Source organism: Macaca fascicularis, chromosome 19, assembly GCF_037993035.2.
Source record: "Macaca fascicularis isolate 582-1 chromosome 19, T2T-MFA8v1.1".
Classification (NCBI taxonomy): domain Eukaryota; kingdom Metazoa; phylum Chordata; class Mammalia; order Primates; family Cercopithecidae; genus Macaca; species Macaca fascicularis.
The window spans coordinates 45,318,702-45,342,235 of NC_088393.1; the positions used below are offsets into that span (position 1 = coordinate 45,318,702).

The following is a 23,534-nucleotide window of genomic DNA, read 5'->3' on the forward strand; positions in this document are numbered from 1 at the left end:
AGGTGCGCCCCGCCCCCTGCCTGCCCTGCCACCTTCGGAAGCCGCTTCCAAAGGCGTTCGCCATTGGCTCTGGCGACCCCCGTGCGTTGGGAGGTGTAGCGGGGCTCTGAACGCGCGGAGGACCGTTGAGTGTCGCAGGCGGCGAAGGTGCGAGGAGCAGACCCAGGCATCGCGCGCCGAGAAGGCCGGGTGTCCCCGCACCGAAGGTCCGGAAAGGCGACTTCCGGGGGCTTCGGCACCTGGCGGACCCTCTCGGAGCGCCGGCACCTGAACGCGAGGCGCTCCAGTGCGCGTGCGCGGCGAGGGGCTTCCCGCACCTGATCGCGAGACCCCAACGGCTGGAGGCTTGTGGCGTCGCCTGCGCGTCTCGGCGGAGCGGGCAATGGCGCAGCTGTGCGGGCTGAGGCGGGGCCGGGCGCTTCTCGCCCTGCTGGGATCACTGCTCCTCTCTGGGGTCCTGGCGGCCGACCGAGAACGCAGCATCCACGGTGAGGGCCGGGCGGGGAGGCTGGAGGCGGGGCGCAGGGGGCAGGGGCTCGGGGACCAATGGGGGTCTGAGCAGGGAGAAAGTGGCGGGGGAGGAAACTGGGGGCGACTTGATGGCGTTCAGTGGGTGTGGTGGAACCAGCCCTGGAGGATTGAGCCTTGAGATGAGGTTTGGGAGCCCTCGAGAGCGAAGACGGGCGGAGGAGCGAGGGTTAGGAGAGTTTCCTTCGGGTGAAGGAAGAGTCTAAGGGTATTGACCAAGAAGGCGTGGCACTGTTCCTTCCTGTGGCAGGAGCGGGGTGAGCAGCCGCACTAAAGACCTGCCTCCTCCTGGCGGTGGAATGTACCATGGCCAAAGCCCAGGGAGAGGCCAGGCCTGTGAGAGGGTGGGGGTTGGATTGGTGACCTGCTGGCCGTTTTAGACTAAGGGAAGAAGACTACCTCAACCCTGCCTCTTTGGAGATTGGACGAGAGCCTCCCCCGAAGTTTTTGTAGTTGAGTTGCACTAGGTGCCTGAGAAGGAGGGAGCAAGAAAGGAAACAAGCGTTGGGGAAGAGGAGGCTCTGCTAAGGCGCGAGAGAGTATTGGCAGCTGGAGTTGGGTTCTTTGAATTGGTCCTTAGAAGTCGGTGGCGAATAAGGTGATTTAAACCTCTACACTCTTAAGGAAGTATGGTCTGAAAGGTCTCTTTGAACAAGTGTTGTTATAACCTTAACTGCTTCAGACAAGCACCAGCGGGTTTTGAAAAGAGCTCTCTTGAAAGAATTCATTGATTCAGCAAAACTTAACTGAGGCCCTGCTACGAGTCAGGCACTGGCGCTGGTGATAACAGTTAACTCAGACGAGCTGGGTTCCTGCATTCACAGAGCTAATATTCTAGTGGGAGAGGCAGAGCTAGTGAAGGTTTATTTTATTTTATTTTTTTGATAGAATAAAATCAAATTATGAGTCTCGCTTTGTCGCCCAGGCTGGAGTGCGGTGGCCCGATCTCGGCTCACTGCAAGCTGCGCCTCCCAGGTTCACGCCATTCTCCTGCCTCAGCCTCCGAGTAGCTAGGACTACAGGCGCACACCACTACGCCCGGCTAATTTTTTGTATTTTTAGTAGAGACGGGGTTTCACCGTGTTAGCCAGGATGGTCTCGATCTCCTGACCTCGTGATCCGCCCGCCTCGGCCTCCCAAAGTGCTGGGATTACAGGCGTGAGCCACCGCGCCGCGATATGGAAGGTTTAAAAAGCACTTGCCATGAGATTAAGTTACTGAGAATTAAATGAACCAGGTGAAGTACACCAACAGGGGGACTAAGATGTTGGGGCTTTAGCTCAGGTGGTCGGTGGAGGTCTCTGTGAGGAGGGTGACATCTGAGCTCTAACATGAAGAATGAGGAGGCAGTAGCCATACAGAGACCTGGGGGACCAGTGTCCAGTTGCAGGCAATAGAGTACAAAGGCCTTGAAGCTGGAACAAGCTTGGTTGGGTTCAGGGAAAAGACAGAACCAGCCTGGCGTGAAGGAGGCGGGGACTGGAGGAGGATGGGAGGTGGGAGAGGTAGGCTGCAGCCAGATGGCCTAGGGCTTTATAGACAGATACTGGGTGGAAAGAGAAAGCAGTCTGGATTCAGGACTAGATCTGTTAAAAAACAAAAGGCCAAGGCTGTGCGCGGTGGCTCACACCTGTAATTCCTGCACTTTGGAAGGCCAAGGTGGGCGGATCACTTGAGGTCAGGAGTTCGAGACCAGCCTGGCCAACATGGTGAAACCCGTCTCTACTACAAAATACAAAAAAATTAGCCGGGAGTGGTAGCGTGCACCTGTAATCCTATCTACTCAGGAGGCTGAGGCAGGAGAATTGCTTGAACCCGGGAGGCGGATGTTGCAGTGAGCCGAAATCGTGCCACTGCATTCTAGCCTGGGCAACAAGAGTGAAACTCCATCTCAAAAAAAAAAAAATATATATATATATATAGAAGGCCGGGCAATGTGGCTCATGCCTGTAATCCCAGCACTTTGGGAGGCCGAGGTGGGCAGATCACTTGAGGCCAGGAGTTCAGCACCACCCTAGGCAACATGATGAAACGCCGTCTCTACCAAAAATACAAAAATTAGCTGGGCATGGTGGTGCGCACCTGTAGTCCCTGCTACTTGGGAGGCTGAGGCAAGAAAATCGCTTGAAGCTCAGAGGCGGAGGCTGTAGTGAGCTGAGATCAAGCCACTACACAGCAGCCTGGGCAACAGAGCAAGACTCCGTCTCAAAAGAAAAAAAAGAAAAAAGAGCAGGATAGGTGTGCACCAAGTCATCACCTGTGGTAACTTCTGGGGACTGGTTAATTTCCCTATGCCCCAGGCAGGAGAAAAAAGTGAATTGGTGGGGAGAGGCTCAGCTGTAGGTGACTGGGAGTCAGGCATGCAGACGCTGACCGTTCTTGCAATCAGAACCAGAATTTGGCAGCGCTGCTGGACTTTCTCAGGTGAAGTAATTACGTTAGGATGTACCTCCCAGTTACCTGGCCTCTTGCTACCTCTGGTGCTTACTCTGAGCTCGGATGTGCCGTTTAACCTTTGAGACAGCTGGGTGCGGTGGTGAAGTTACGTGCCTTGTCCGAGGTCACTCTGCAGTAGTAATTGACAAAGCCAGGTCTCACTGCAGAGGCCTTCTCTGTTCAGAGTGGCATCCCTGACTGCTGCTGCCGGCTGGACCTACTGACCTTTCAGAAGTACTAGTGTCTGACTGGGTGAACTAATGCCCTCACTTATCACAAGTTCTGTTTGTTTGAAAGCTTGAACAGCTTAATCGGAGGCAGGAGGCAGTTTTGATTTTTTTTTTTTCCTCCCTCCTTCCTGATTGCTTCTGTTTTCTCTGGAAGCGAGTCATCCACTGGGAGTGTGGTGTTGCTGAAGCTCCATGCAGTGGCTCAGGTGCTGCCGGATGAATGTCGTGTTGAGGGAGGAGTGAGCAGAGAATGTGTGAGGGAGTGAGGATGGGAGTTGGTCAAGAAATTTATTCTGTGTGAAGATGTGAGGGGGCGGAGGGCCGAGTTGGTAGGGCCAGCAGATTGTTGGAGTTGAGGTTCTGAAGGGAATGAATCAGACAGATAGGATGCAGTGGGTAGTGAGTGAGATGCATGAGAGGGAGGTTCTGAAGAGGTGGCAGTTATTGAGACAGGTCTAGGTGTGACCCTGAGAGGGAGGGGGGCGAGGGTGGGACGAGATCAGCTGGAGGTCTTGGAACCTCCAGAGAACCATCTACCTGGATATAGAAATCTCTAAGAATGATGATAAGAGCAGCGGGAGAGGTGGCAGGCCCGGAGCTAAAGTTGGGAAGGAGTAGTTGTCTGGGTTGGCAGACAACGTGCCAGGCAGGGTAGTGAATGATTTACTCTGATAATGGGCGTCTGCCAGCTGGGGGTTTTGGGAAAGGTGGAGGGAGAACAGTCCAGAAGCAGCTCCCGGGAGCAAGGAGACCTCCCTACTTGGAAGGGCCCCAGGAGGTGTGTCCTCAGAGGAGATTGCAGTTAGGTGAGAGGGTGGCAACAGTGTTCAGAGGAGAGATTGAGGACATGGAAGATTTGCCGAAGACCAGAAGAGCTAAAGTAAAGTGGCCAGTTAGGTGTAGTTCTTGCTGCCAATAACTTTGTGCCTGGCCCTGGGCATCAGAACTTGTGTTAATGGTTACTTGGCTCAAGGTCCTTTGTGTTTTTTTGTTTTGTTTTGGAGACAGAGTCTGTCATCGCCCAGGCTGGAGTGCAGTACTGCGATAACTGCAAGCTCCGCCTCCCAGGTTCACGCCATTCTCCTGCCTCAGCCTCCCAAGTAGCTGAGACTACAGGTGCCTGCCACCACGCCCGACTAATTTTTTGTATTTTTAGTAGAGACAGGGTTTCACCGTGTTAGGTTGGTTCAAGGTCCTTTGTTGATTCTTCTTGGGAATTTCCACTGGAGGCAAGCAGGGCAACACTCATTTGAGAACCTCTTCCTGCATTTTTTTTTTTTTTTTTTTTTGAGACAGAGTCTTGCTCTGTTACCCAGACAGGAGTGCAGTGGCGCCATCTTGGCTCACTGCAACCTCTGCCTCCTGGGTTCAAGTGATTCTCCTGCCTCATCCTCCTGAGTAGCTGGGATTACAGGTGTGCAGCACCGAGCCCAGCTAATTTTTGTATTTTTGGTTGAGATGGGATTTCAACATGTTGGCCAAGCTGGTCTCGAACTCATGACCTCAGGTGATCTGCGCACCTCAGCCTTCCAAAGTGCTGGAATTACAGGCTCGAGCCACTGGGCCTGGCCTTCTCCTGCACTTCCAAGGGATTTTCGAAATCCATGGACCTCTTGGGTTAATTACAGTGTCTCCAGAACCTTAACTGAAAGGTAAGCTTTCCAGCAGATTCCGTAGACATGTTATTAGTTGCCACCCTTTCTTTACTTTCATCCGCACCCCCATGGGTAGTTGTGACGCATGTTGTGGTCAGAGATAAGATGACAGAAGAGCTAAAGTAAAGCTGGTGTTGACGATCAGCTGGGAATTCTCTAAAGCAGCTTCTCACATTATTCTTATCCTCCATAGAAGGGATGCTTGTCCTACTTGCAGGCAAGGCAGTTTGGTTCCAGGGTAGCTCGAAGTCTTATTCACTGATGTAGTCAGTAAATGTTTATTGAGCTCCCACCAGTTGCCAGGACTGACTCACTCAAAATAGAGCACTGAACAAAACAGACCCCCTCCCCCGTCCATGGCAGATGTGTCGTAATGAGAGGAAGACAGTACAATAAATGAACAGATGAGTGTATGTCTGGTGATGAGTGTCAGGGTTGGTGTGCTTAGCACTGAAAATGGAGGCTTCTGAGGTTCAAATGGTTGCAGTTCCTAAAGAAGATTGAGGGCCTTGCCTTCAGGTCTCCGCAGGAGACTGTCCCCTTTCCACTGGAAACATTACTTTGCACGGTCAGTATTTGAGAGCTCAGTCTGTGATGGAGAAAGCGTACTTCTCCTCTTTCACCCTACCCCCAACCTGTTTCTCATTTTACCCATCACCAGCCATTTGCAGCATGTGTGCAGAGCTTCTGTTTGCCGTGTCTGGAGACTGCAGGGGAGGCTGAATGAGGGGTGATAAGCCTGTGGCTCACGTGAGGCAGAAGAGAGCCCAGCAGGAGTCACACTGAAATGACTCCATTAGCCCCAGGATGCCTTGGCCCACTGGCCGTGACTAATGTGGACATTAGAATGTAGATTCCGATGTCCTGCAAGATCCTCCTCACAAGTGTCATTTCACGGTTGTTTCTGGCAACATCTTTTTGAAAACTCCCTGTAAAGACGTGCTGATGTTGATGCTGAGGCCCAGGAACTTTGGAGTTTATTTACTTTTTGTTTGTTGGTTTTATTTTCCTTGGCAGGTGAAGTAGGAGCTAGGGTTTAGTTATTCTGAAGTTTACTTGAAATATGCTTTTTATGATTAGAAGTCATTTTAGAAATGAGGGCAAGAATTCACATGTTGTTTTACACACATGTGTTGGAGACGGAGCTCAGGGGGATTCCTGACTGGGCCCAGGGTCAGTGGCCTCAGAAGTTCCTTAATCGAAGTCCTTCACTTTTATGTAACACTGCTGGGCACAATGGCTCACGCCTGTAATCTCAGCACTTTGGGAGGCCGAGGCGGGTGGATTGCTTGACTCAGGAGTTTCAACATGGTGAAACAAAAAATACAAAAAATTAGTCAGCCTGTAGTCCCAGCTACGTGGGAGGCTGAGGTGGAAGAATTGCTTGAGTCCAGGAGGTGGAGGTTGCAGTGAGCTGAGATCGCACCATTGCACTCCAGCCTGGGCGACAGAGCGAGACCCATCTCAGAACAATTTTATATGTGATGATTTGTCCATGTGTATACCAGGGTCTGTCATTTAGAGTCTGTGGCATGTTCTTTTTCTTTTCTTTTTTTTTTTTTTTTTTTTTTGAGACGGAGTCTATCTCTGCCGCTCAGGCTGGAGTGCAGTGGCCGGATCTCAGCTCACTGCAAGCTCCGCCTCCTGGGTTCACGCCATTCTCCTGCCTCAGCCTCCTGAGTAGCTGGGACTACAGGCGCCTGCCACCTCGCCCGGCTAGTTTTTTTGTATTTTTTAGTAGAGACGGGGTTTCACTGTGTCAGCCAGGATGGTCTCGATCTCCGGACCTCGTGATCCGCCCATCTCGGCCTCCCAAAGTGCTGGGATTACAGGCTTGAGCTGTGGCATGTTCTTAAAGGGGTGGAAGAAAAAAAAGATGCTACAATAGTTTGTGACCTTTTGAAGGGCCACTCTACATGAATAGATACACAGTATGTCTGTGGTATTAAAATTTCATGGGGCGATTAGGAAAAACATGTCCCAAAAGTCTCCTTAGGAGGAAGGTAGTAATGAAAAAAGGTTGAGAAACGCCATTCCGGAGAGAGGGTCCAAGAGCTTTCCTCAGTTCTGAAAATGGCCCGTGATTTGCAGAAGGTAAAGAGTGCCTGAATGTGAATTAACAGCAGACAGTTCCTTGGAAGATTTGAAACTATTTGTTTCCTTCCCAGCTATTCAGATGGGCTGCTCAGGTTCTTTTTTTTTTTTTTGAGACAGAGTCTCGCTGTGCCCCAGGCTGGAGTGCTGTGGTCGGATCTCAGCTCACTGCAAGCTCCGCCTCCTGGGTTTACGCCATTCTCCTGCCTCAGCCTCCCGAGTAGCTGGGACTACAGGCGCCCGCCACCTCGCCCGGCTAGTTTTTTGTATTTTTTAGTAGAGACTGGGTTTCACCGTGTTAGCCAGGATGGTCTCGATCTCCTGACCTCGTGATCCGCCCGTCTCGGCCTCCCAAAGTGCTGGGATTACAGGCTTGAGCCACTGCGCCCGGCCTGGGCTGCTCAGGTTCTTATTACAGATTGAGGCGAGGGTGAACTTAGTAGTCCTGTTTCAGAGTGGAATATGGAGTGACAGTGGGCGTGAGTAGTGATGGCTTGCATTGTGTTGATAGGTTATGAAATGTAAATTTTTTATTTTTTGATACGGAGTCTCCCTCTGTTGCCCAGACTCTGGAGTGCAGTGGTGCCATCTCGGCTCACTGCAACCTCCACCTCCTGGGTTCAAGCGATTCTCCTGCCTCAGCCTCTTGAGTAACTGGGATTACAGGCATGCGCCACCACGCTGGCTCATTTTGTTGTATTTTTAGTAGAGACGGGGTTTCACCATGTTGGCCAGGCTGGTCTTGAACTCCTGACTTCTGGTGATCCTCCTGCCTCGGCCTCCCAAAGTGCTGGGGTTACAGGCATGAGCCACTGTGCCCGGCCTGAAATGTAAACTTTTATATCTAAATATTTTATATAGAAAATGCCAAGATTTTATATCTGAAACACAAGATTTTATGAGCCTCATAACTTAAGTTGGATTTGTAATTGTAAATGTTCTTTCCTCATAAATACCTGAGTTTTTTTTTTTTTGAAAGGTTCTGAATTGTCTCAATAATGAAAACTTCCAGACACTCAAACCTAGAGGAGATGGGTAGTTGGTAACTTTCTGTACTGGAAACAGAAACACTCAAATATGTAGAACCTAGCCAGCTAACCAAAGTAGGTAGATGTGTAGATCACCTTAAAATAAGGCTGACTGCACAGTAAATATCACCTTTGGAATGTTGCTTGGTAGAATTGAAGTAGGCTTCAGTACCTCCTGTCATTCAGTACCTGTTTTCTTGAACTCCTGACTTCAAGTGATCCACCTCGGCCTCCCAAAGTGCTGGGTTTACAGGCGTGAGCCACTGTGCCCGGCCTCAGTACCTCTTTTTAAGATGCTCTCATTCATTCCCTGGGGAAAAGATACTTGAAGTGCAAGTGCAAGTGGGTGTGGAAAGCATGGAGGGTGTGTGTTGGTTCATTTGTTTGGTGTTTGTTTTTTCCACCAGTCCCTCCCTCTGGCTTTCTGCCTCCCAGCCCAGCATATCCTGATCTTGTAGCCATGCAGGACTTTGACCCATGTGGTGGTTTGCCATTGTCTTCCTCTAAATGAAGATAAGAAATAATTGGTTTGGCTTGAGGTTGTACTTCTGGCCTTCCTTGTATATCCTCTTCCTCCTTATCCTCTCCGTCAGCATGCTTGGTTGGACTTTGTAGTGAAATGTGTCATTCTCTTTATTCTGACTGTCCCTATGTTAGTCCTACCTTCATAAAAAATACAATCCTAAAGTCACAATATCTACTATTTGTTAAAAGTTTTATGCCAGGCCAGGTGCGGTGGCTCATGCCCATAATCCCAGCACTTCAGGAGGCTGAGGCAGATAGATCATTTGAGCCCAGGAGTTCAATATTAGTCTGGGCAACATGGTAAAACCTCGTCTCTACAAAAAATACAAAAATTAACTAGGTATGGTGGCACATGCCTGTAGTCCCAGCTACTTGGAGGCTGAGGTGGGTGGGTCACTGAGCACAGGTCGAAGCTGCTGTGAGCCGAGATTGTACCACTGTACTCCAGCTTGGGTGACAGGGCAAGTCCCTGTCTCTAAAACAAACAGCTGTGTGCCAAATAAGCACTTAAAATGGATTAAAAACTCCTTTAATCTTCATAACACTTTTTCTTTTTTTTTTTTTTTTTTTTTTGAGGCGGAGTCTCGCTCTGTCGCCCAGGCTGGAGTGCAGTGGCCGGATCTCAGCTCACTGCAAGCTCCGCCTCCCGGGTTTATGCCATTCTCCTGCCTCAGCCTCCCGAGTAGCTGGGACTACAGGCGCCCGCCACCGCGCCCGGTTAGTTTTTTGTATTTTTTAGTAGAGACGGGGTTTCATCGTGTTAGCCAGGATGGTCTCGATCTCCTGACCTCGTGATCCGCCCGTCTCGGCCTCCCAAAGTGCTGGGATTACAGGCTTGAGCCACCGCGCCCAGCCAACACTTTTTCTTTTCTTTCTCTTTTTTTGAAATGGAGTGTCGCTCTGTTGCCCAGGCTGGAGTGCAGTGGCACGATCTCAGCTCACTGCAACCTCTGCCTCCCAGGTTCAAGCAATTCTCCTGCCTTAGCCTCCCAAGTAGCTGGGATTAGAGGCATGAGCCACCACACCCAGCAAATTTTTTTTTTTTTTTTTTTTTGGTATTTTTAGTAGGGATGGGGTTTCACCATGTTGGCCGTGCTGGTCTCGAACTCCTGACCTTAAGTGATCTGCCCACCTTGGCCTCCCAAACTGCTGGGATTACGTACATGAGCCACTGTGCCTGGCCTGTCTTCACAGCACTCTTTTTTTTTTTTTTTTTTTTTTTGAGACGGAGTCTCGCTCTGTCACCCAGGCTGGAGTGCAGTGGCCGGATTTCAGCTCACTGCTAGCTCCGCCTCCCGGGTTCACGCCATTCTCCTGCCTCAGCCTCCGGAGTAGCTGGGACTACAGGCGCCCGCCACCTCGCCCGGCTAGTTTTTTTTGTATTTTTTTAGTAGAGACGGGGTTTCACCGGGTTAGCCAGGATGGTCTCGATCTCCTGACCTTGTGATCCGCCCGTCTCGGCCTCCCAAAGTGCTGGGATTACAGGCTTGAGCCACCGCGCCCGGCCAACACAGCACTCTTATATTGGTACGGTGTGTCAAAGAAAAACCTCCCATTTGCATTACTTTTAGGAAATGAATCTGCAAGCCCATGAACTTTATCTCCATGGGGCCCGTGGAGAGAAAGCCGACCGAGTCTCTGTGCTTTATTATTCACAAGCCAGTTGAAGTTCCAGTGAACAAATGCCATTTCCCAGACAAGCGATTGGCAAGATAGTCTCAAGACTGATGGTACATTCCACAGCAGGAAACTGGGTCTGGAGAGAGGTTACAAAAGGGAACTCTGCTCACAGACTTGCCAGAAACATTTTATTCTGACCAGATCCAGAACAGGTATAAATCACATGCAGACACACCTTCCCTCCTGCTTGGGCTGAGGTCTGTTTATAACATCCTCAAGATAGTTGTCTTGCTAACATTCCCAGTCTTTCACCTTAACCCAAAGGGACATGATGGCTTCATAATCAGAGCTTTGCTTTATCATTCTGAACCTCTATAATCTGCATGATTAAATTTTTTTTTAACTTACTAATTTTTTTTAGAGATGGACATCTCACTCTGTTGCCCAAGCTGAACTGCAGTGGCACAACCATAGCTCACTTCAGCCTTGAACTCCAAGGCTCAAGCAATCCTCCCGCATCAGCCTCCTGAGTAGCTGAGATTACAGGTGTGAGCCACCGTGCCTAGTGAAAAATATGCATGATTTTAGAAATTAGCCATACCTAAATCAGAGAATATGGGACTTAATAAAAGAACATGGGGTTTATTCATTGTTTATTGCATGTGTTATTGTTGCCTGTTATGAAAGAGGAAAAAAGCACAGAGGAAGACTGCCCCAGGTAGCACAGCTGGCTTGTGCGAATCAGCCAGGGATTTATGTGCTCATTGGTCCTTTGCTGGAGCAGCTCAGGGTGTAGGCTTTTTCCTCTAATCTGCCCTACACACTTTTGCCAAATGACTCTTCCTTCTTGTGTCACTCCCGTATACCAAAGCATAGCTTACAAGCTCTTTGAATTGAGGGTGTGATTATAATCTTTTACCTTTTTCCTTTTTTTTTTTTTTTTGAGATGGAGTCTCGCTCTGTCACCCAGGCTGGAGTGCAGTGGCGTGATCTCGGCTCACTGCAACCTCTGCCTCCCGTGTTCACGCCATTCTCCCTCCTCAGCCTCCCGAGTAGGTGGGACTACAGGCACCCACCTCCATGCCCAGTTAATTTTTTTTTTTTTTTTGTATTTTTAGTAGGGGTTTTCACCGTGTTAACCAGGATGGTCTCCATCTCCTGACCTTGTGATCCACCCACCTCAGCCTCCCAAAATGCTAGGATTAACAAGTGTGAGCCACCGAGCCCGGCCCCCGCCTTTTTTTTTTTTTTTTTTTTTTTTTTTTTTTTTTTGAGACGCAGTCTCGCCCTGTGGCCCAGGCTGGAGTGCAGTACTGTGATCTCAGCTTATTGCAAGCTCTGCCTCCCGGGTTCATGCCATTCTCCTGCCTCAGCATCCCAAGTAGCTAGGACTACAGGCGCCCACCACCAGGCCTGGCTAATTTTTTGTATTGTTAGTAGAGATGGGGTTTCACCATGTTTGCCAGGATGGTCTCGATCTCCTGATCTCGTGATCTGCCTGCCTCGGCCTCCCAAAGTTCTGAGATTACGGGTGTGAGCCACCGCGCCTAGCCCTTCTGTGATTTTTCTCTATCCAACTGAGTTTTGTGGCTCCAGCTTAATTGCAAACCCTGGGAGGACAAGAACTATATCCCCAGTCAGTCTGGACAATTCCAATTCACGCTACCATATGTCTCAGGGTAGCCGTTGAGAGCACCTCCTTCCATTGTAAAAAGTGTCTGGGGCGCAAGCAGTCCACCTGTCTTGACCTCCCCAAGTGCTGGGATTACAGGGGTGCATCACCACGCCTGGCCCTTTTTTCTCGTTGTTTGAGATAGGGTCTCGCTTTGTCACCTAGGCTGGAGTGCAGTGGCACAATCATTGCTTACTGCAGCATCCACCACCCAGGCTCAAGCGATCCTTCCATCTCTGCCCCCCTGAGTAGCTGGTACTGCAGATGCACACCACTACACCCAACTAATTAAAAAAAAAAAAATTGTAGAGATGATGTCTCACTGTGTTGCCCAGGCTGGTCTCAAACTCCTGGCCTCAAGCCATCTTCCCCCTTCAGCCTCTCAAAGTGCTGGGATTACAGGTGTGAGCCACCTTAGTGAAAAACACTGCAGGACACCTTTCCTAAAAACAACTCTGAGCCAGAATCCGTCTCAAAAAAAAAAAAACCAAAAACAAAAAAAAACATACAATGGAGTGGTAGACCAGCTTACGGGAGGTGTTGCACTTCCCTCTGCCATTGGAGAGACTCTGGATCTGCAGCCAGGGGAGCTTGTGAAGGCTTCTTGTCCACAGAAATGAGGGCGGCAGTTGTAACTTTCTGGATGGTGGCCCAGAGGAAGCAACGCTGGCAAAGCCTCTTCTGTGAAGCAGCTCTCAGAGCAATTTTGTGACATTGAAAGAGCAAAGGATAAAACGTTGAAAGCTGATCCAGATCTAGAAGAGTGTTTGGCAGTTGTTAGAAAAGGTGTAGAAATGATGCTTGCCCTTAGTCGTAAGTTATATGGTGAGAAGACCACAAGCACGGTTCAAACTCCCCTTAGAAATTCTTTTGCAGGCCGGGCGCGGTGGCTCAAGCCTGTAATCCCAGCACTTTGGGAGGCCGAGACGGGCGGATCACTAGGTCAGGAGATCGAGACCATCCTGGCGAACACGGTGAAACCCCGTCTCTACTAAAAAATACAAAAAACTAGCCGGGCGAGGCGGCGGGCGCCTGTAGTCCCAGCTACTCGGGAGGCTGAGGCAGGAGAATGGCGTAAACCCGGGGGGCGGAGCTTGCAGTGAGCTGAGATCCGGCCACTGCACTCTAGCCCGGGCGACAGAGCCAGACTCCGTCTCAAAAAAAAAAAAAAAAAAAAATATTTTGCAAAGAAATTAACACTGTAATCCTAAATGTTTCTAATGTTTTAACTTACAGTATGCTAAATAAATACTCTTTTGTTTGTTTTGTTTTGTTACTCTGCATTTATAGCCAATAGAGTTTGTTTTGTTTTTTTACCTTATTTTTTTGAGACAGGGTCTTGCTCTGTCACCCAGGCTAGAGTGCAGTGGCGTGATGTCAGCTCACTGCAACCTCTGCCTCCCAGGTTCGAGTGATTCTCCTGCCTTACCCTCCCGAGTAGCTGGGGCTACAGGCACGTGCCACCATGCCTGGCTAAGTTTTGTATTTTTAGTAGAGATGGGGTTTTGCCATGTTGGCCAGGGTGATCTCGAAATCCTGACCACAGGTGTGAGCCACTGCACCTGGCCAAAAAAATTTTTTTATTTTTTGTAGACAGGGTCTCACTGTGTTGCCCAGGCTGGTCTTGAACTCGTGACCTCAAATGATCCTCCTGCCTTGGCCTCCCAAAGTGCTGGGATTATAGGTATGAGCCACCATGCCCAGCTTGACAAATTTTTTTTTTTTTTTTTTTTTTTTTTGAGACGGAGTCTTGCTTTGTCATCCAGGCTAGAGTGCAGTGGCCGGATCTCAGCTCACTGCAAGCTCCGCCTCCCGGGTTCACGCCATTCTCCTGGCTCAGCCTCCCGAGTAGCTGGGACTACAGGTGCCCGCCACCTCGCCCGGCTAGTTTTTTGTATGTTTTAGTAGAGACGGCGTTTCACCATGTTAGCCAGGATGGTCTCGATCTCCTGACCTTGTGATCCGCCCGTCTCGGCCTCCCAAAGTGCTGGGATTACAGGCTTGAGCCACCGCGCCTGGCCTTTTTTTTTTTTTTTTTTTTTTGAGAGATGAAGCTTCACTCTTGTTGCCCAGCTGGAGTGCAGTGGATCGGCTCACTGCAACCTGCACCTCCTGGGTTCAAGCGATTCTCCTGCCTCAGCCTCCCGAGTAGGTGGGATTACAGCCACACGCCACCATGCACGGCTAATTTTGTATTTTTAGTGCAGATGGAGTTTCTCCATGTTGGTCAGGCTGGTCTCGAACTCCTGACCTCAGGTAATCCACCCACCTCAACCTCAACCAAAGTGCTGGGATTACAGGCATGAGCTACCATGCCCAGCTGACAAAAAATTTTAAATGTCGTTGAGCAATATCATTTTTCCCACTGATTATGAGATTGCTTTGTGTGATCACACACTGACGGGCAGGCCAATTGCTGCCTGTGTTTGCTATTTGGCCCCTTATAGAAAACATTTGCAGACCCTTGTTCTAGAAAAAAGATAGGTGGGAGGAGGAGTAGGAGAAGCATTTCAGGAGTGGCTTTGGGCTTTCCTGTTCTGCATGTGGTGAGGCAAGAAGCTCTTATGCCTCAGCTCATAGCACTCATGGGAGTGTGTCAATAACTAGAACTCTAGGAAAGTTATTTTTGCTTGTTTTAAAAATAAGCTTGTTTTGGGGCCAGGCATGGTGGCTCACGCCTGTAATCCGAGCACTTTGGGAGGCCGAGTTGGGTGGACTACAAAGTCAGGAGATCGAGACCATCCTGGCTAACACAGTGAAACCCCGTCTCTACTAAAAATACAAAAATTAGCCAGGCATGGTGGCAGGCGCCTGTAGTCCCAGCTACTCGGGAGGCTGAGGCAGGAGAATGGCATGAACCCGGGGGGCAGAGCTTGCACGAGCCGAGATTGCACCACTGCACTCCAGCCTGGGCGACAGAGCAAGACTCCATCTCAAAGCAAACCAAAAAGCTTGTTTTAATGGATATAAAAACATGAATAAAAGAAAACGCCAAGTTCAAGATGGTAGGGGGTTAATTTGGAAGAGGCAGAGCAAATGTGATTGAATGAGGGGTATGCAAAGGGTTTCCGCTCTATCCATGTTTTATTTATTTATTTTTGGAGAACGAAGTCTCGCTTTGTTGTCCAGGCTGGAGTACAGTGGCGCGATCTTGGCTCACTGCAACCTTCACCTCTTGGGTTCAAGTGATTCTCCTGCCTCAGCCTCCTGAGTCGCTGGGACTACAGGCGTGCTCTTCCATGCCCTGCTAATCTTTGTATTTTTCAGTAGAGACGGAGTTTCACCTTATTGGCCAGGCTGGTCTCGAACTCCTGACCCCAGGTGATCTGCCTGGCCAGCCTACTCTATGGTTTAGTCCTTGAGAATGTTAGAATTTGTTGACACTGAGATGTGGATATACCAGACATGGGGTATTTTCTGTATTCGTCAGCATATTTGAAGTATTTCATTAAAGTACTTACTTTGCAAAGTAGACACAGCTGCAGTTACGCATTTTTGGAAAATGATTAGGTACTATCTCAACTGTTTTTGTTTTTGTTTTGGAGACGGGGTCTCTGTCACCCAGGCCTGAGTGCAGTGGCGCAATCTCAGCTCACTGCATCCTCTGCCTCCCGGCACAGGTGATCCTCCTACCTCAGCCTCTCAAGTAGCTGGGACCACAGGTGCACACCACCACACCCGGCTCATTTTTAAAATATTTTTGAGCGCAAGTAATTGGCTCATCTCAGCCTCCCAAAGTACTGGGGTTGCAGATGTGAGCCACTGGCCCAGTACTATCTTCTTAAGCCTATAAAGTTAGATGAGATTGGCAGTACTTGGGACCCCTCAGAACTCTATAATGTCCTCCTTAGAAGGTGACGGCAGATTGATCCAGCAGACTGTAGATCGTCTTAGTCACAGGCTGATCGTCTTGGTTAAAGCTCTAGTGACTTCAGAACCAGAGAAACCAGTTTTCCAAGACACTCACAAAGACCAGTTTGTTTTGCAGTTTTGCTGTAGCTGACATTCAGAATGCCTGCCAGGATTTTCTAAGTGAGGTTCATATTTCGGATAATGTGTGACTTTAGTCATTTCTTTTTTTTTTTTTTTTTTTTTTTTTGAGACGGAGTCTCGCTCTGTGGCCCAGGCTGGAGTGCAGTGGCCAGATCTCAGCTCACTGCAAGCTCCGCCTTCCGGGTTCACGCCATTCTCCTGCCTCAGCCTCCCGAGTAGCTGAGACTACAGGTGCCCGCCACCTCGCCTGGCTAGTTTTTTGTATTTTTTAGTAGAGATGGGGTTTCACTGGGTTAGCCAGGATGGTCTTGATCTCCTGACCTCGTGATCCACCCGTCTCGGCCTCCCAAAGTGCTGGGATTACAGGCTTGAGCCACCGCGCCCGGCCGACTTTAGCCATTTCTGATGCTTTTCCAAAAGAAAGTTATTCTTCCCTAAAGGCAGGAATTCTACTTTTGCTTAGATATTCTGAAGCTTATGAGTTCATCCAAATTTGGTTCCTTTCAGCATTTTTCCTCTTGGTCTGTCTCGGTTTTGAAAACATACAAAATGTACTTAATTTTGCCCTAGCATTTGTCAGCATACAAAATAGCACTTGAGTCATGTTTTTCATGATTGCTTCCCAATACTATTCTAAGACCAATATAGCATTTTGTCATTTCATAATAATAGAATTCCTCATTAAGGAGTAACTTTCTAAAAATGTGTCCAACCCATTTCCCCCCAGCCTTGGCCGTTTCCTTTGGTATGTTGGTGTCCATGACCCTGTCACTGAGTGTGACTGAAAACAGAGGCCTGGCAGAGGGCCTGCCCTTGGTGAGCCCTCAGATTGTGATAAAGACCCTGAGGAATGTTTTGGCTTTTAGGCAACCTCAGTTCTGTTTTCCTACTGCCTGTTGATGCAACGGCTTTTTCTTCCCATCAGTCTGAAGGGTCATGTTAGTGCCTGGGCTCCCATCAGACCATGGGAAACTCATCCTGGCACTGCTGCCTGCCTCACTTTAACCACCTCGAGTCTCAGCATTCTTGCTTGTAAAGTGGGGATATTGTTACATGATTCACAGTTTTATTGTGACCATTAGAGGTAGGGCACGTGATATGCCAGGCATCATGCTTGGCAAAGGCAATAAGTAATGCAACCAGGCGCCGTGGCTCACGTCTATGATCCCAGCACTTTCAGAGGCGGAGGCTGGAGGATCACTTGAGACCAGCCTGGGCAACATGGTGACAACCCCATCTTTACAAAAAATAAAAATTAGCCGGGCGTGGTGGTGCGTGCCTGTAGTCCCAGCTACTCAGGAGGCTGAGGTGGGAGGATTGCTTGAGCTCAGGAGGTCGAGGCTGCAGTGAGCTGTGATCATGCCATTGCACTCCAGCCTGGGTGACAGAGTGAGACTGAGTCTCAAAATAAATAAATAAATACAAGGTTTTTGCAGAACAATGAATGAGAAAATACATTGTTGTTATTTGTGGTGGAAGTGAATACTACATGGCATGTGTTTCCTGAAGGAACACTGCCTCCATTAAAACAAATGAGGAAACAAAATCCCTTTTCATGACTTCAGTTCTCTCAGGCCTGAGAGTAAAGTTTACATCATAGATGCTTAAAAACAATTCAGTTAGTAAAAGCATGTGACAAGATGAGATGATTTGCCTTCAACAAGGAGCTTCCTTCCATACGCACAGAAAGACGCGTGTCTTAACACAGTAAGGACATGGTTAAATTTAGTCTTAATTGAACCTAACTTCAGCCAATTAATCTGCTACTTAGAACTCTTTTATTCAAATGAAATTTGAGTAAAAAAAAAAAAAAAAAAATTTTTTGGCCAGGTGCGGTGGCTCATGCCTGTAATCCCAGCACTTGGGGAGGCTAAGGCGGGTGGATCACCTGAGGTCAGGAGTTCGAGACCAGCCTGGCCAACATGGAAAAACCACGTCTCTCCTAAAAGTACAAAATTAGTGGACGTAGTGGCGCATGCCTATAATCCCAGCTACTCAGGAGGCTGAGGCAGGAGAATCGCTTGAACCTGGGAGGCGGAGGTTGCAGTGAGCCGAGATTGCACCATTGCACTCCAGCCTGGGCAACAAGAGTGAAACTCCATCTTAAAGGAAAAAAAATTCATTATAAGAATTTTCGCCCGGGCGCGGTGGCTCAAGCCTGTAATCCCAGCACTTTGGGAGGCCGAGGCAGGTGGATCACGAGGTCAGGAGATCGAGACTATCCTGGCTAACATGGTGAAACCCCGTCTCTACTAAAAATACAAAAAACTAGCCGGGCGTGGTAGCGGGCGCCTGTAGTCTCAGCTACTTGGGAGGCTGAGGCCGGAGAATGGCGTGAACCCGGGAGGCGGAGCTTGCAGTGAGCCGAGATCACGCCACTGCACTCCAGCCTGGGAGACACAGCGAGACTCCGTCTCAAAAAAAAAAAAAAAAAAAAAAAAGAATTTTCAATATACAAAGCACTGACACGTTTTATAAACCCCCATGCACCATCACCCAGCTTCAACAACTACCAACATCTGTCTTTCAGACATGTTTTTAGTCCAAGTTTTCTCTTACTAAAGAGACTTTCTTTTTTTTTCTTTTTTCTTTTTTTTTTTTGTTTGAGACAGAGCCTTGCTGTGTCACCTAGGCTGGAGTGCAATGGCAAGATCTTGGCTCACTGCAACCTCCGCCTCGCGGGCTCAAGTGATTCACCTGCGTCAGTTTCCCGAGTAGCTGGGACTACCGGTGCCCACCACCATGCCTAGCTAATTTTTGTATTTTTAGTTAGAGACGGGCTTTTACCATGTTGGCCAGGCTGGTCTTGAACTCCTAACCTAAGGTGATCTGCCCACCTCAGCCTTCCAAAGTGCTGGGATTACAGGCGTGAGCCACCGTGCCTGGCCGTAAAGAGATGTTTCTAAATTTTCCCGGGACAACAGTGAAGTTCTGCCTTTCCTTCCTACTTTACCCAAGGAACCTGAAAATAAGGCTGCTTTCTGAAACTTTAAACTACTAAGTCAACGTGTGATATTTAGAGCAGATGTGAGCAACTGCCTAGACACAGAATGGCTTCCCAGGCTCGCAAGACTTGTCATGAAGGGCCCGGCATGTGGACAGAAAGCGTCCAAGCTAGAAAAGGCGCTGGCTCACAGCAGCAGCCCGGAAAGGAAGCATCTCAGGGACAGCTCGTGACCGTGCTCTGGAAGAGCTGTCCTGAGCCGCTAATGTGAGCATTTGGTCTGCCTGACAGATTCCGATGGCAAGAATGTTCCTAGGAATCATACAGTAAACTAACTTTATTCTGACTCCAAGCATCGTGTTCCATTGACGCTTGCTTTCCAAGGTGTTTTGCTGATTCACATCAACACGCAACCTGCTTGACGGAATACAGTGATGTTCTCACTGTAAATTCATCACCTGCTGCTAAGGTCTCATGTATCATCCCGTGCACTGTTAGCTGAGGCCAGCGCTCCTGTGTCTCCTAAGCACTAGGGCACTGGCAAGAGTGCATGTCTGCGCCTATAAAGATGATGGCCAGGTTGCGGGCAGGGTTGAATTCACCAAGGTAGCTTCCATCCGTCCCTCGATAGGCACTTTTTCTCCTTCTACACACCCTCGGGCGTCTGCACATGCCACGTGTACCTGGCACCCTTGCTTACGAAGTTAACGAATTCCTGCCATGATACTGTGGGTTACCCTGCTTCATTCTCAGGTGTGGTGTCGGGTGGTTCCTGGTTCCTGCCTGGGCGCCCGGTGTTGTGGGCCCTCCCTCAGGTTATTATTTTTGTTTTGAGATGTAATTCACATGTCATGTGATTCACCCATTTAAGGTGTACAATATTCCCCTCAGGTTTGTTGTGGAAAAAGACTGTGTCTGACACTGCTCAGGAAGCTAGGACACAAAGCAGCCAGAGTGGCTGGCCGCCAGGACTCAGCGTGGCAGGGCAGTGGAGAGGCTGCTGGCACCTCTGTAGCCATTGGGCGCTCCTGCCTTGATGCTGTTTTCAGCTTTGGATTGTAACTGGGTCCCACGTGGGTCCCCTTCATCTCATCTTGTTGGTGGCAGTGTTGCTCCCAGTGTTGGGCTGGGTAGAGTCACACACCGGAGGACCTCCTCCTGCTGTTTTCTCTGGACGTTGTTGATTATGTGTTTTGTGACCTTTGGCATATTGTACCTATTCCAGGTGTACAGCCAGCTGGTTCTGGTTGATGTGTAATGGACAAAAGGTCCCCCTATTTAAAAAAAAAAAAAATTTTTTTTTCTGCTTGTAGTCCCAGCTACTCAGGAGGCTGAGGTGGGAGGGTCACTTGAGCCTAGGAGGCGAGGCTTCAGTGAGCCATGGTCCTGCAGCTGCACTCCAGCTTGGGTGACAGAGGAAGACCCTATCTCAAAAACACTTATATAGGCCGGGTGCAGTGGCTCACACCTGTAATCCCAGCACTTTGAGGGGCCAAGATGGGCGGATCACCTGAGGTCAGGAGTTCGAGACCAGCCTGGCCAACATGGTGAAACCCCGTCTCTACTACAAATACAAAATTAGCCAGGTGTGGTGCATGCCTGTAATTCCAGCTACTTGGGAGGCTGAGGCAGGAGAATAGCTTGAACCCGGGAGGCGGAGGTGCAGTGAACCGAGATCATGCCATTGTACTCCAGCCTGGGCAACAAGAGTGAAACTCAGTCTCAAAAAAAAAAAAAAAAATTATACGTCCTAAAATCACTCGTTTTAAGTATTATCATCCAAGGATTTTTAGCACCTTCTACAGAGCTGTGCAGCTATTGCCACAATCCAATTTTAGAACATTTTCATCATCCCCTAAAGATCCCTTTACCCATCACTCCCCAGTCCCACCCCCAGTACCAAGCAACCACTCATCTACTTCCCGTGTCTATTGATTTGCCTTTTATGGACATACTGTACACTTCCATTCATATGAAGTGTCTAGATAAGGTACATTCTAACGGGTGACTTTTCAGGGTTAGCTTTTTTCAAATGATAGGGAATTTCGTGCTTCAGAAGATGCTTTTTCTGCTGTGCTACTTACCTGTGATTTATTGTGTGGGTGGGATTTCCTTGGAGGCATGTATGTGTGTGTTTGTTTTGCACAGTAGCAACCTTTTTTATCCGTTGATTAGTGTTCTGTGGAACATCTGGTTTCATGCCCATCACTGTGACATATTTGGGGAGACACAACAGAAGATATATCCCTAGTGGGTGAAATAAACCTAACAAACATGAAAACAAGTAGCGAGGAGTCAGTGACAACATCTAAGCAAGCGTTTGGCTGTGGGATGCTTTTATTGGAGACATGTTTATCAAGCACCCTGTGCCAGGCCCCGTGCAAGCTGGAATGCCCTTGTGCTGAACAGGCGGAGCTGGGTAAAGGCCAGGGTTAGGGAGGGGTGATAATGTGGTACAGGAGCAGATGCGGAGCCACACAGCCAGGCTGTCTCTTTTCAGGTTGCTTTCAGTCCTTCTGGTGGAAAGGCTTATTTTGGTGCAGGTGATGCTTCTAGCAATTTTCTGTCTCCCTTTCAAGAGACCGTACCAACCTTTTGCAAGAAATGTTTCTGGCTAGAATTTTATAATATTGGCTTTTGTTCGCTTTTACTAAAGTAGGGCCAGATTTGAGGGTGCCTTGAAACCCAGGCCCATCTTGGTGTGCCCAGATAGGAGCTATAACAAGCCTTGGCGCAGGGGTAGGACCTGTGTTATCTCTGGAGCCGTGGGCTGGGCTGTAGGCACTAGAGTTAAGAAGCTTCCTTCTAGCCGGGCGCGGTGGCTCACGCCTGTAATCCCAGCACTTTGGGAGGCTGAGGCAGGCGGATCACAAGGTCAGGGGATCGAGACCACCCTGGCCAACACGGTGAAACCCCGTCTCTACTAAAAATACAAAAAATTAGCCGGGCATGGTGGCGGGCGCCTGTAGTCCCAGCTACTCTGGAGGCTGAGGCGGGAGAATGGCGTGAACCTGGGAGGCGTCGCTTGCAGTGAGCCGAGATGGTGCCACTGCACTCCAGCCTGGGCGACAGAGCGAGACTCCGTCTCAAAAAAAAAAAAAAAAAAGAAGAAGCTTCCTTCTGAGGCTCTTGCAGTAATTTGAGTGTTCGGTGCTGCCTGGGCAGAGAGTGGACAGGAAAGGTCAGGAAAAGTGCATGTGAGGACTACTGAGGGCGCTGATAGCGCCTCTCCTTCCCAAGCTCACTTCTCCGGCTCTGACCTTTCAGCGCTAAGCTCCCCTTGGCCCTGTGGGATGGGGCAGTATCCAGAAGGGTCTTGGAGTCAGGGGTTTTGTTTTTTTTTTTTTTTTTTTTTGAGACGGAGTCTCGCTCTGTCGCCCATCCCAGGCTGGAGTGCAGTGGCGCGATCTCGGCTCACTGCAAGCTCCGCCTCCCGGGTTCACGCCATTCTCCTGCCTCAGCCTCAGCCTGAGTAGCTGGGACCACAGGCGCCCACAACCGCGCCCGGCTAATTTTTTATATTTTTAGTAGAGACGGGGTTTCACCGTGGTCTCAATCTCCTGACCTTGTGATCCGCCCGCCTCGGCCTCCCAAAGTGCTGGGATTACAGGCGTGAGCCACCGCGCCCGGCCTGTTTTTTTTTTTAAAGTCATGTTTCCGTTGGGCATGGTGGCTTGTGCTTGTGATCCCAGCACTTTGGGAGGCGAAGCAGGCGGATTACCTGAGCTCAGGAGTTGAAGACCAGCCTGGGCAACATGGTGAAACCCCATCTGTACTGAAAGTACAAAAAAACCAAAAGCCCAGCATGGTGGCGCATGCCTGTAATTCCAGTTACTCGGGAGGGTGAGGCAAAAGAATCATTTGAACCTGGGAGGCGGAGGTTGCAGTGAGCTGAGATCAAGTCACTGCTCTCCAGCCTGGGCAATGGAGTGAGACTCTGTCTCCAAAATAAATAAATAAATAAAGTCATGTTTCTACACTGGATGTGCATGTCTTCAATAATGGGGACGGGACAAAACATACAACTGAAATACAGTTCAGTGGGTGGGTTGGTGTCTTTATTGTTGGGCGACGTGTTTATACAAGGAAGGAAGCACTGAGTGGGCCTGTTGGCGATCTGGGCTTGGGAAACAGCTCACAAAGGAACTGCTGGAACTCAAGGCTCTGGTTCCCCTCGGGGATCTGTGTACAGGTCTGTGTGTGTCCTTCATTGCCAGGATTGCCCTGCCAAGCTAACGGGATTGTGCTTTGCATTTCAGACTTTTGTCTAGTGTCGAAGGTGGTGGGCAGATGCCGGGCCTCCATGCCTAGGTGGTGGTACAATGTCACTGACGGATCCTGCCAGCTGTTTGTGTATGGGGGCTGTGATGGAAACAGCAATAATTACATGAGCAAGGAGGAGTGCCTCAAGAAATGTGCCGCTGTTACAGGTAAGACAGTAGTAGTTAGAGCTTTTTTTTTTTTTTTTTTTTTTTTTTTTTTTTTTTCCTGTTTTGAGATGGAGTCTTGCTCTGTCGCCCAGGCTGGAGTGCAGTGGTGCAATCCCGGCTCACTGCAAGCTCCACCTCCTGGGTTCACGCCATTCTCCTGCCTCAGCCTACCAAGTAGTTGGGACTACAGGCACCCACCACCACGCCCAACTAATTTTTTGTGTTTTTAATAGAGACATGGTTTCACCATGTTAGCCAGGATGATCTCGATCTCCTGACCTCGTGATCCACCCACCTCGGCCCCACAAAGTGCTGGGATTACAGGCGTGAGCCACCATGCCTGGCCCCTGCTTTTTTTTTAAACAGGGTCTCACTGCAG

At 49.3% G+C, this 23,534-nt stretch overlaps 1 protein-coding gene across 3 annotated transcripts in view; it reads left to right on the forward strand.

Annotated features, from left to right (window-relative positions):
• The window catches only part of SPINT2 (serine peptidase inhibitor, Kunitz type 2), a 32,540-nt gene continuing 9,006 nt past the window's right edge, over positions 1–23,534 (forward strand). For 2 of the 3 annotated variants that reach the window (XM_005589083.4, XM_074023444.1), the window contains exons 1-2: positions 1–488; positions 22,985–23,155. In XM_005589083.4, the coding sequence (XP_005589140.2) occupies positions 383–488; positions 22,985–23,155 (277 nt within the window). In that variant the 5' untranslated portion in view covers positions 1–382. Of the gene's footprint in view, positions 489–977; positions 1,127–22,984; positions 23,156–23,534 lie in introns of those variants that run through there. The other variant, XM_065535492.1, reaches the window with a different exon arrangement.